Source organism: Mobula hypostoma, chromosome 22, assembly GCF_963921235.1.
Source record: "Mobula hypostoma chromosome 22, sMobHyp1.1, whole genome shotgun sequence".
Taxonomy (NCBI): Eukaryota; Metazoa; Chordata; class Chondrichthyes; order Myliobatiformes; family Myliobatidae; genus Mobula; species Mobula hypostoma.
The window spans coordinates 55,264,353-55,278,029 of record NC_086118.1 but is presented as its reverse complement, the minus strand read 5'-3'; the positions used below and the strand labels follow the sequence as shown (position 1 = coordinate 55,278,029).

Sequence of the window (13,677 nt, the reverse complement as noted above, 5' to 3'; positions counted from 1 at the left end):
GATCACCGATCAGGGTTTGATTCCTGCCATGGTCCGTAAGGAGTTTGTACGTTTTCTCCGTGACCGCGTGGGTGCTCCAGTTTCGTCCCATGTTCCAAAGACGTAAAGATAAAGGGTTTGTAAGTTGTGGGCACACTATATTGGCACCGGAAGTATGGCAACACTTGTGGGCTGCTCCCAGAACATCCTCAGATTGTGTTGGTCAGTGATACAAACAACACACTTCACTGTATGTTTCAATGTACATGCAACAAATAAGACTAATCTTTCTCTTTGATATTAATTGAAAAAGAAATATTGGCCAAGGCAACAGGGGAAAATATTGCTTGAAATAGTGCCATGGGATCTATAGAGGGGAGATAGAACTTCTGCCTAAACTCTCATCTGAATGATGGTGGCGCCTCCTCAGGACCAGCCATTATGTTGGGCTTAGTTTTCGGGAATCTTCCCTGAACATATTGCCTTAGACACAAATGTACAACCTGCTGAGCCACAACTGACATTCCCATCTCAATTCCTAAATGGATATCTGCGGTATAGACTTACAGAAGCAATCTAGGCCTCTGTTTCCCTGGGAGCCACCAAACAATGTACTTTGTTGGCCAGGGCTACCCGTGGCCTGATCTACTCAGTATTCTGCAACTTGTCTGATGTATGAAATGAAGCATGGGTCTCAAACATGGGGGTCACTGGTAGAGAGCAGTGCCACTCTGCCACTGGCTCAGTCAAAAGATAAAACTGATGCCCTTGGGTTTCTGCTCACCTTCAGGAAGTTCTCAAGGAGGTAGAATAAGATCATAAGACACAGGAGTAGAATCGGGCCATCGGCCCATTGAATTGTGCAGCAGACTAGGGATGATCCTCCCTGCTTCTCTTGGCTGTTGCTCAGGGCTGAGGTTCTCACTAGGAGGACACTGAAATTCGGCGATTGTGTGGGAAGCACAGTGGACGCTGGGGCCGAGAGAAATATTAATTCTGGGCAGTAGAGTTGTTGCCTCAGAGCGCTGAGGGCCAGGGTTCAAACCTTCGGTGCTCTGTATCTGGAGTTTATATGTCCTATCTGAAGTGGCTAGGTTTTCCCAGAGCGCTCCATCTTCCTCCTACATCCCAAAGATATACGAGGCTAGTGGGTTAATTAGGCATGTGAAATTGCTCCCAATATGTAGATGGGTTGTAGAATCTGGGGAGAGTTGACGTGAATGTGGGAAGAATAAAATGGGACCAATGTGAATAGGTGGCTGATGGCAAACTGGCTGAAAGGCTTGTACCCATGCTGTTTGACTCCATGACCAATGCGCCCTCTAATTTTTTTTTACAGTGGTACAGGCCAACAATTTTTGCATGGTCTGAAAGCTGTGCAGCATTTTAATTGTTTGAATGTTAAGAAAATTTCAGCTGTGCGGGAGCATTTAGAGGAAAAGGTGTCCGTTACTCTAAGCTAATCGTACTGTTAATTTGCAGTCCATGCACAGTGATACAACTGCATTTAGGGTCCAGGCAAGAAGAACCCTTGTAGAGAGAAGGGAACTAGAGGAGAGATTAGTTGATTTCTTTTCAGACAGCAAGTTGCAGTGATCCTGATATTTTCTGCTGTCTAAAAGGGTGGTGGAAGCCAATTCAAAAGAAGATCGGATGCATGTTTGAAGTGGCAAGATTACAGGGAAAGAGCAGAGGAAGGAGATTAATTAAATATCTCTTTCAAAGTACTGGCATGATCACAAAGGGCCGAATGCTGCCTCCTTCAATGCTGTGAGGGTCTGTGAGATGGGATTCAACATTCTTGCTCCATGGGAGGGCCAGTTCCTGAGCGTTAGGTGCAAGTGGAAGGTCATCAGTTTACCAGCAAGCTTCAGTAAATTTGCAGTATATTTATGCGTAGCAAGACTCTAGATGTTAATGGACAAAGTTTCAAAGCCGTTAACTGTGGGCTTTCTCAACTGAAATGAGAATAAACTAAACTCTGAAAAACCATTGTTTTCACACCCTTTACTTTCTTTCATAGAACACAGAACATTACAGCACAGTTCAGTCCCTTCATCCCATGACGTGCCAATCTTTAAACCTACTCGAAGATCAATCTAACTCTTCCCTCCTACGTAGCCCTCCATTTTTCTATCATTCATGTGCCTATCTAAGAGTTTCTTAAATGTTCCTAAACCTTAATCAGACAAGTTTCTTAAATCTGCCTCTACCACCACTCCTGGCAGGGTGTTCCATGGACCTACCACACTCAGTCTAAAGAATTTACCTCTGACAACTGCCTTATATTTTCCTTCACTTACTTTACGAGTTATACAGCTCTCGTTACATGCACGTGCAGTTCAACTCTTTGAGTGATTATACAGAAAGTTTGAAGTTAATAACTCATCTCCTTCTACCTTAGGCCACAAACATATCAATTATCCCTGCTGTGGACCACTTTCTGGAGGTCCAAGACGCCAACTTCTACAAAGAAGGGATCCGTATGCCCCACAACCGCTGGACTCAGTGTGTAAATGTAGGAGGGGACTATGTTGAAAAATAAATGTGCTAGGTTTTCTAAAATTGACTCCTTCTACCTTAGGCCACAAACTTATCAATCACCCCTCGTATCTCACCTGAGGTCCAGTGTTGTCCTATCACATTCCTCTGTGGCATCCTGGGATGTTTTACCATATTAAATCTTCCACAGAAATGCTAGTTGTTACTACTTGTTTTTGGAGCACAGTTTTCAGGGACTGATCTCAACATAAATGCAGGTCCAAAATAAACCAGCCTGAAAATGTTCTGTGTTCTATGAAAGAAAGCAATGGGTGTGAGAACAATGGTTTTTCAGAGTTTAATATTCCTTTCATGTTACAGCTCTGCCATGGAAAGGTGGAACATCAAAACCTGCAAAACAGGTTTGAGAGTTAAATTTTGACAATGGCTTCTGGAGACAAAGTGTCTGTTCCTCATTGGAATGACCACAACATTCAGTAAGGAGCTTTGGTACACTGCCCATTCAGACCTATGATGAGAATTCCAAAGTGTTACATTTTATTTTCAACTGAAATTAAAGCAGACTCCACCATAAAGTCAAACACCACCATTGAGTTTCCTACAAAGCGAAACCCAATAGCATGAATGGCAGCAATGCTTCACTACCAGATGAACTCAGCGCCTTCTATGCATGCCTTGAAGGGGGAGAACACAACTACAGCTGTAAAGATCCCCCACCTGATGACCTTGTGATCTCTGTCTCAGAGGCCGATGTTAGGCTGTCTTCAAAGAGAGTGAACCCCTCACAAGGTGGAAGTTCCCGATGGAGTAACTGGTAAGGCTCTGAAAACCTGTGGCAACCAACTAGTAGGAGTATTCAAGGACATTTTCAACCTTTCACTGTTATGGGCGGAAGTTCCCACTTGCTTCAAAAAAGCAACAATTATACCAGTGCCTAAGAAGAACAATGTGAGCTGCCTTAACAACTATCGCCCGGTAGCACTGACATCAACAGTGATGAAATGCTTTGAGAGGCTGGTCATGACTAGACTGAACCCCAGCCTCAGCAAGGACCTGGACCCATTGCAATTTACCTATCGCCACAATAGGTCAATGGCAGATGCAATCTCAGCGGCTCTCCACACAGCTTTAGACCACCTGGACACCACAAACACCTACGTCAGGATACTGTTCATCGACTATAGCTCAGCATTTAATACCATCATTACCACAATCCTGATTGATAAGTTACAGAACTTGGGCCTCTGTACCTCCCTCTGCAAGTAGATCCTCGACTTCCTAACCAGAAGTCCACAAAGTGCGGATTGGTGACAACACCCCCTCCTCGCTGATGATCAACACTGGCGCACCTCAGCGGTGTATGCTTAGCCCACTGCTCTATTCTCTATATACACATGACTGTGTGGCTAGGCATAGCTCAAATACCAAATATAAATTTGCTAATACTACAACCATTGTTGGTAAAATCTCAGGTGGTGACGAGAGGGCATACAGGAGTGAGATATGCGAACTAGTGGAATGGTGCCACAGCAACAACCTGGCACTCAACGTCAGTAAGACGAAAGAGCTGATTGTGGACTTCAGGAAGGGTAAGATGAAGGAACACATACCAATCCTCATAGAGGGATCAGAAGTGGAGAGAGTGAGCAGCTTCAAGTTCCTCGGTGTCAAGATCTCTGAGGATCTAACCTGGTCCCAACATAGCGATGTAGTCATAAAGTAGGCAAGACAGTGGCTATACTTTATTAGGAGTTTGAAGAGATTTGGCATGTCAACACGTACACTCAAAAACTTCTATAGTTGTACCATGGAGAGAGCATTCTGACAGGCTGCATCACTGTCTGGTATGGGGGGGGGGGGAGGGCTACTGCACAGGACCAAAAGAAGCTGCAGAAGGTTGTAAATCTAGTCAGCTCCATCTTGGGTACGAGCCTACAAAGTACCCAGGACATCTTCAGGGAGCGGTGTCTCAGAAAGGCAGCATCCGTTATTAAGGACCCCCATCACCCAGGGCATGCCCTTTTCTCACTGTTACCATCAGGTAGGAGGTACAGAAGCCTGAAGGCACACACTCAACGATTCAGGAACAGCTTCTTCCCCTCTGCCATCCGATTCCCAAATGGACACTGAACCCTTGGACACTACCTCACTTTTTAAATATACAGTATTTCTGTGTTTTGCACGTTTTTAAAAAACTATTCAATATACATATACTGTAATTGATTTACTTATTTATTCATTATTATTATTTTTATTTTACTTCTCTTCTATATTATGTATTGCATTGAACTGCTGCTGCTAAGTTAACAAATTTAACGTCACATGCCGGTGATAATAAATCTGATTCTGATTTTGGGAGTAAACTACTTGTAACTTTTGTCATACCGTAGTGTGAACTGTGTTGGCATGTGGCCAATTGGTTAAGGCGTTGGTCTAGTTATCTGAAGGTCACTAGTTCGAGCCTCAGCTGAGGCAGTGTGTTGTGTCCTTGAGCAAGGCACTTAACCACACATTGCTCTGCGACGACACTGGTGCCAAGCTGTATCGGCCCTAATGCCCTTCCCTTGGACAACATCGGTGGCGTGGAGAGGGGAGATTTGCAGCATGGGCAACTGCTGGTCTTCCATACAACCTTGCCCAGGCCTGCGCCCTGGAGAGTGAAGACTTTACAGGGGCAGATCCATGGTCTCATGAGACTAACGGTTGCCTAGTTATTTATTTATTTATTTATTTTGTGTGAACTGCATGGGCTAAATCCAACTGCAATCAGATTATATTATCCAACATAAATGAGATATATACAAAGATTAAAGATTAGCTTTATTTGTACATATGTACATTGAAATACACAGTAAAACGCAACATCTGTATCTAATCAAATCAGCAAGGATTGTGCTGTGGGTAGCCTGCAAGTATCACCATGCTTTTGGTACCATCATTAAATGCGCACAATTTACTAACCATGGAATGTAGGAGGGGACCAGCGCACCCGGAGGAAACTCATGTGGTCACAGGGAGAGTTACAAACTCTTTATAGGCAGCGGTGGGACTGGAACCCCAATCTCACAGCTGGTGCTGTAAAGTGCTTGTGTTAACCGCTGTGCTAACACACAATGTATAAAAGCTCTCTAATGTGATCAGGGCTGGGCTCACCTCTTATGTATCAACAGCTGGTTTCTTCTTTAGAGATTGTGCTAGAAACTTACAGAGGACTTGTTGTGATATCCTGCAAAGAGAGCACAACGTGCTGTCACCTCCCTACTTTTACTGCAACAAGGGGGTGATTGATGCCTGTCTGGCCAGTGCCATGCCCTTTGGGGAGATTAACTTGTGTGACAAACTTGATGTTTTTGCTGTTTATCTGCTTTCTCGCTCTGGGCCTCAAGGATGGGAAGATTGCTTGTACCTTATTTCTCATGCTTTTTGCAGGAGTTAGTACCTAGGTGACATCTGTTCAGAAACTTCCCTCTGTCCTTGTTCAGTTGTTTTTTTTTCTGATATTACAGCATACTCTCAATTTGACAGAGAAACTGCTAGTTAATTATTGTAAAAACAAGAGATTCTGCAGATGCTGGAAATCCAGAGTAACATGCACAAAATGCTGGGGGAACTCAGCAGGTCAGACAACATCTATGGAGAAGAATAAACAGTCGATTGAAGGGTCTCGACATGAAACATTAACTGTTTATTCCTCCTGATTTATGCTACATGAACTGTTGAGTTCCTCCAGCATTTTGTGTAAGTTACTCAGGGTAATTGGTAATAGGTGAGAATTTGCAGCATTCATGCATTCTATTCCAGTGACATCACCCTCACTTCTTCTAAGATGTGCTGTGTCTACAACAGGTACCTCAAGACACTAGAAAGAAACCTTCAATGTTTTCTGGATAAAATGCCCTGAATTTACTGGTAGATGACAAACCAATTCAACATCAAGTCCAAGGGAATCCCTCCAATGCACTCAGTCCACTCTGTTGGACAGAACGTCTTACTTGCATGTCTGACACCAGGCTCTCTATTCCGAGCTTGGGCACAGAAAGTGATTACCGGGTGTACAATGGAAGAGTTGTGGATGTTCTTAAAGCCTCTTTAAAAATGTATAACATCCTCTCTGGGTGGGGATTCCCGGTAAAGCCCTCACTACCATTGAGTAAATTTACATAGAGTGCTGTCATAAGAAAGCAGCATCAATCATCAAAGAACCCCACCATCCAGGCCATGCTCTCTTCTCGCTGCTGGCATCAGGAAGGAGGTTCAGGAGCCTTAGGTCCCATACCACCAGCTTCAGGAACAGTTATTACCTTACAACCATTGGGCTTTTAAGCCATCGTGGGTAACTTCACTCACCACACCTCTAATTCTACAGTCTACAGACTCACTCCAAGTACTCTTTACAACTCATGTTCTCAGTATCTTTTTGTTTGCACAATTTGTCTCCTTTCGCACATTGTTTTTCAATCTTTGTTTATGTATAGTTTCTTGTAAATTCAATTGTATTTCTTTATTTTCTTGAAAGTTCAAGAAAATGAATCTCAAGATAGTACATGGTAACACATAACATACAACTCTGATAATAAACTTTACTTTGATTTTGGCCCGTGACTGCTCCAAGTGGTGAAGGAGCACGAGGGATATCATTGAGAACCTTGGGTGAATGCATAAAGCCCAACAGAACCATCTCTCAAACCATCCAACCACCCCCTGCCCAACCTGTGGGAGAGACCGTGGATCCCAGAGTGGCATCAATGCATAGAATCTGTTTGGAAGTAAGTCAACCTCACCCCTGAGGCTCTGCCTATTAAGAATTTATAAATGAAAAGATTCAAGAATCTAGCTATGCCTTTAATGTAAGGCTTTCAACTACAAAGCTCTCCTTATTTTGAATCTACTGCAGATTTGTCAAAGCAATTTATTTTTAAATTAACCATGCATTGGGAAGGGATTTCTAATGCAAACCAGCTTGTCAGAGTCCCTTACTGTAAGGGTTTAATAGGTCTGATTGTGCTGAAGGTTAGTTGGTGGTTCTGTAGAGAAACTCTGGCCAGGTTCAGTGTGCTTATCAGCACATTGCAGACTCCTGTGTCTGCGCTTTGCTGCATGGAAGAACGCAACACACTGGAGTTCAGATGTCAGCACATCAGTTTCCTTGCTCTACTCCCAACACTCACCACACACATCTGGCCCTCCAAATCAATGTCAACCACAGCCACAGAGAGGTACATAAAGATGTTTTTTTCATTTACTTCACTGTAATTAATAATGCTTTCAATTAATTAATTAGATCTAATGGATTTTAAAATAAATTTATCATTGTTTTAAACACAGGAGATTCTGCAGATGCTGGAATGTTAAGGAACACACAAAGTGCTGGAGGAACTCAGAGGATCAGACAGCATCTATGGAAGGGAATAAACAGTTGACATTTTGGGCTGAGAACCTTCATCAAGATGTCCTGGGTCAAATGTTGACGGTTTACTTCTCTCCATCGAGGCTGCCTGACTTGCTGAGCTCCTTCAGTATTTTGTGTGTGTTCCTTATCATTCTTTAATTTTTTTTGCAATAACTTTCATTGTTTAGATTATTTACGAAATACCTCTACACCAATGGCAGAACTTAATAGCATCTTCACCACATCAGCTTTGACTATGAGGAAAAGAATGTTTGAAGATCTGGCATGAAGTTCATGGTCCACTGAGCTGCAATTATCCTTGCCTCTAAGATGTGGTCCACTTACAGCAGGCATCTCAACACATCAACAATGTTGTCTTCAAATTTACTGGCAGATGATAAACCAATTGAACATCAATTTCAATGGAGCCCCCAACATCCCCCTTGGCAGCTCCCTTGTGTCTAGATGCCTTGGGGTGCAGATGGATAAAATTAACCACGTGCGGGCTTCCTCTACTGTATTCAAGGAAAACTTCCTTGACCATAAGGTGTCACTGTAGCTGACGTTCCAGACGATTTTGATTGGCAGCATGATTAGGATCCTTGATTAGAAAATAGTGAATGATACTATCTGTTTGTAAAATATTATAAGGTCATGATGTTGAAGAGCCATAATGGAAGGAATGAGGTTCTCTTCGGTACCTGAGGATCTTCATTGCTTATCCTTCAAGCGACATACTAAAAACTGTACATTGCATATCAAAGTTGCTGGTGAACTCAGCAGGCCAGGCAGCATCTCTAGGAAGAGGTACAGTCGACGTTTCGGGCCGAGACCCTTCGTCAGGACTAACTGAAGGAAGAGCTAATGAGAAATTTGAAAGTGGGAGGGGGAGGGGGAGGGGGAGATCCAAAATGATAGGAGAAGACAGGAGGGAGAGGGATGGAGCCAAGAGCTGGACAGGTGATTGGCAAAGGGGATATGAGAGGATCATGGGACAGGAGGCCCAGGGAGAAAGAAAAGGGGGAGGGGGGAAAAACCCAGAGGATGGGCAAGGGGTATAGTGAGAGGAACAGAGGGAGAAAAAGGAGAGAGAGAGAAAGAATGTGTGTATATAAATAATTAACGGATGGGGTATGAGGGGGAGGTGAGGCATTAGCGGAAATTTGAGAAGTCAATGTTCATGCCATTAGGTTGGAGGCTACCCAGGTGTTGTTCCTCCAACCTGAGTGTGGCTTCATCTTTACAGTAGAGGAGGCTGTGGATGTATAACCTGGTACAGTGCCAGCGATCTGAGTTCAATTTCCCTGACTGTGTGGGTTTCCTCCCACATTCCAAAGGTCTATAGGCTAGGGTTAGTAAGTTGCCGGCACCGAAAGTACGGTGACACTTGTGGGCTGCCTCTAGCATATCCTCGGACTGTGTCGGTTGTTGACACAAACCACACATTTCACTGTAAGTGTCGACATGTCTTCTCTCTGGAGAATTTATGACCCTTGACTACTCGAAGAAAGAGAGTTTGGGATCAAGTGGCTAAATCTTGAATTTGTGCATTGGAAGGAGCCCAGTGTATATACTAGACAGAACACATCACTTCACAAAAAATCCACCCGCTTGCCCAGTCAGGCTCTCCTATCGCAGTTTTAGCAGAGTCTGCAGTTCCAACATAGGCCTCAACAGCTACTTCACGAAACCACAGAACTAGAACAGAACCAACTCTTTCTTAATCCTAAAGAAGACATCTGCAATGCCCAATAAATCATTCCTCTATCCCTGCATTCTGACTCATGTTTGGCACCAATGTGCTTCAAAGGTTAATACCTCTAAAGTCTTGGATGCAAATTATTATCCTAATTTATTAATACTTTAATAATTTTACACCATCCCATTTCCATTTCTGAACTTTTCCTGGTCCACAATAATGGATGCCCTGCTTTCTTTTGATATACGCACAACCGCTTCTTCCTGGCCTCTTGTACTGTAAGGGCCTTCAATGTTTGGGCCTTAGGCTCTTCAATTCTCTACACAAGGTTTGATGCCTTGGTTACTATCCACTTTTAAACCCACCTCTTTGGTCTTCCCTCTGGTTAAATCTTCTAACTCATCCACTGTAGCTCTGAAATTTTTGCCTCTTGGGATGTTTAATACATTAAAAACTCTACATAAAAACAAGTTGTATTGCTTTCATGGAGTGAACCGCAATTTAAATATTGCTGGAAGGAATCTTATGTCAGAAATATATCTGAGGAATGGTTGGAATTATGCTCCTTAAGGTCTATTCACCAGCACCGCCATATTATTGCCAACATTATTACAAATCTGAACTTCATAAATAAAATAATACCTTCCCTCCTTCTTCTAAAGCTGTGAGGCAAGTTGAGTGTAATTCTACCTGGCTGAGTGCAAATTTTATTTACTAAGCACAAACAGTGGGGGAGAAATTCACCTGTAATCATTTTCTAAACAGTTTCAACAGTAATACCCAGGAATTCCAACCCAGGAAGTTTCATAAGATGCATTCAACATGCAGGCATGACTCTATTTCAGTTTAGTAAGAATGACAGAGAATACATTTACACAATAGGATCCTTTCATCTTCTGGACTTCATAGCACCGTGTAGAACAGGATCCTTCTGGGTTTGGAACCTAGGCCTCAAATACTCCCAATAAAATCTGATGCCTTGAATACAAATTGCTATTCTTACACCTTCATGCATGTAGCCCTTTTCTTCCTTAATGAAAAACCCAACAGAGAACCGCAGTGGGGGACACAATTTCAACGAGATGGTTGATTGTCACTGTCTCACAGCACTATTTGGGTCACCTACGTCTCAACCTTTAAAATCCGAGTATTAAGTAGCTGTGGTACAAATGCCAAATGGGACTGATTGTTGAATCTGAGTTTCTAAAATGGGGTCCAGAGCAGGACAATTGTGTTCCAGGTTAATAACGGCATTCCAGGTAGCCTGGCCTATAACATGGGGTCCAGACCAAAAGAATGGCAGTCCAGGCTGATAAATGAGGGTCCAATCTAGTAAAAAGTGTCCAGATTAAAAAATGGTGGCTGACCTATCAAAAGATAGTATAGGCAAATTTGTTTAACTCTATGAATATATGACATCATTTTTAAGATAATAAATAAATAATTATTTAGATAGGATATGGGCAACAAATTATTCTGTTATGGCAGTAAGCTCTTTCAAAAATGTCACTCAAAAATCATAAAACAAGTGTGCATGATACAGATGCTTTAATAAAATGGAGTATAAAAATCAAAGAAACAAAATGATATACAATACAAAACATAATTTTAAATGTGATCTTGAATTGTTAGTGACCACACAAACAAGCTTAAATAATGGTAAAATATGACATTGTACAGACTTGCAGATTATAATTTTATATAAATAAAATTGTGCAAACAACTTGAAAAGCAGAAAAACAAAAAAAGCAAAAGATAAGTTACTGAACCAAACCAAAACAGAAACACAGACACAACACTGGTGGGGAAAAAAATGGGTTTTTGACCTTCAGTGCAATGAAAGATATCACGGATACTGAAGCCTCTAATCTCATCGATTCCATACATAAGATTCTTGTCCTTACACAGTCACTGTTGATACATACGTCTGAATCCAATTCGCTCCCATATTAGTTGTACTAAAGGTATGAGTGAAGAAAGGAAATCGTAAAGCAGTTCATCATCTGAAATACAAAAATGTCAAATGTTGTTTGGGTACAAACAAATCCTTTTGAAGTACATTTATAAGAAAATGCATAAACCTATTAATATATTCAGGATCCGTGCGCAGAGTAAATTCCAACAACCACACTTATACTGGGAACTACTTATGCAAATATATCGTGCTGTAATCACATCCACCTGGCACGAAAGTGCAATGGCAGATTTTTATATTTTCTTTAATAATGGTGATTGACATTATAGTGAGAGGCTCCACAATCAGTCACGTTCACACTGCAGAACACAGAACACCAGTTAGACAGGTTCAACTTTACATGTTTTAAATTTAAAATATACAGCGTCATTCATGTGAACGAAGTGATTCAACTGCTACATTGAAATGCTTATATAGAAGCAAAATACAGAGCATCACAGAGATGTGAGAATTCAATGTGGCCGCTCCATATCTCATGTACCCTGATGCAGGGTTTGGCAGCGAGAAAGCTTTTTTTCAGATGTAATCACAGACAAAGCTTGTCTGAAAATGTGTGGATTGCAGAACGTAGATCACTATTTTCCTATATAAACATTTATTCTATTTTGTTACAACTATTTGCAATCATGAAATGATACATTAGAAAGTGGGTGAAACTCACACGGCAATGAGACTTGTTCAAGAACTCTTTCAACCAAATGGCCGCTTTATCTACTGAATATCGTACCATTTTATGATACCTAGGCATCATATCATTTGAATACTATTCAGAGTTTATTGATGACAATAATTAACACTGACGGCTTCAAAATGGAGTAAATTAATTTTGAAGTGGCATTTGACTTTACTGTAAATAGGAAACTTTTCAGGCTGTTTGTATATTCTGTAGCCCAATCGCTGTTCTATTAAAGAATATCAGAATGGTTACAGAGGAGGCCATTTGGGCTGTCAATGTGTACTGGCCAAATTAAATTTGGAATCAAGCCACTTATGATAGATACAGCACAGTCCAGGCCCCTTGACCAACGATGTTACGCTGACCTTTCAACCAACTCCAAGATCAACTTAACCCTTCCCTCCTACATAGCCATCCATTTTTCTTTCAGCCATGTGCCTCTAGAACAGGGATTCCCAACCTTTCTTATGCCATGGACCCCTATCATTAACCTAGGAGTCCATGGACCACAGGTTGGGAATCCTGATACAAAAGAGACTTAATGTATATGTTTCTACTACTACCTCTGGTTCCACGCACCCAACACTCCGTGTAAAATAACTTACCTTTGACATTCCCTCTACACTTCCTTCTAATCCCCCTAAAATTATGTCCCCTCATATTAGCCATTCCCATCCTGGGAAAAAGTATATGGCTGTCTACTCGATCTCTGCCTTTTATCATCTTGTACACCTCTATCAAGTCACCTCTCATCCTCCTTCACTCTAGAGAGAAAAGCCTTAGCTCGGTTAACCTATCCACACAAGACATGCTCTCTAATCCAGACAGCATCCTGGTAAATTTCCTCTGCACCCTCTCTAAAGCTCCCACAATCTTCCTATAACAAGGTAACCGAACTGAACACAACACTAACCATGATCATCTGGTTTAAGGTGACTGGCCAAAGAGAGCATGCCTGACGTGAGGAAGCATCTCTTTAAAGAAACATAGAAAACTTACAGCATGATACAGGCTCTTCAGCCCATAAAGCTGTGCCGAACATGTACTTACTTTAGAAATAATCTAGGGTTACCCATAGCCCTCTATTTTTCTAAGCTCCATGTACCTATCCAGAAGTCTCTTAAAAGATCCTATTGTATCCGCCTCCACCACTGTCGCTGGCAGCCCATTCCACGCCCTCACCACTCTCTGCGTAAAAAACTTACCCCTGCCATCTCCTCTGTACCTGCTTCCAAGCACCTTAAAACTGTGCGCTCTCATGTTAGCCATTTCAGCCCTGGGAAAAAGCCTCTGACTATCCACACGATCAATGCCTCTCATCATCTTATACACCTCTATCAGGTCACCCCTCATCCTCTGCCGCTCCAAGGAGAAAAGGCCAAATTCATTCAACCTATTCTCGTAAGGTATGCTCCCCAGTCCAGGCAACATCCTTGTAAATCTCCTCTGCACCCTTT

The 13,677-nt window shown here is 42.1% G+C and overlaps 2 protein-coding genes across 4 annotated transcripts in view; both read right to left on the bottom strand.

Moving 5' to 3' along the window:
• Positions 1 to 11,492, bottom strand: part of axin2 (axin 2 (conductin, axil)) — a 74,703-nt gene extending 63,211 nt beyond the window's left edge. The window contains exon 1 of the mRNA XM_063030633.1: positions 11,474 to 11,492. The gene's annotated coding sequence lies outside the window, so the exon portion shown is untranslated. The remainder of the gene's footprint in view (positions 1 to 11,473) is intronic.
• Positions 10,637 to 13,677, bottom strand: part of cep112 (centrosomal protein 112) — a 553,075-nt gene continuing 550,034 nt past the window's right edge. For all 3 annotated transcript variants that reach the window (XM_063030627.1, XM_063030631.1, XM_063030630.1), the window contains one exon: positions 10,637 to 11,572. In XM_063030627.1, the coding sequence (XP_062886697.1) occupies positions 11,569 to 11,572 (4 nt within the window). In that variant the 3' untranslated portion in view covers positions 10,637 to 11,568. The remainder of the gene's footprint in view (positions 11,573 to 13,677) is intronic.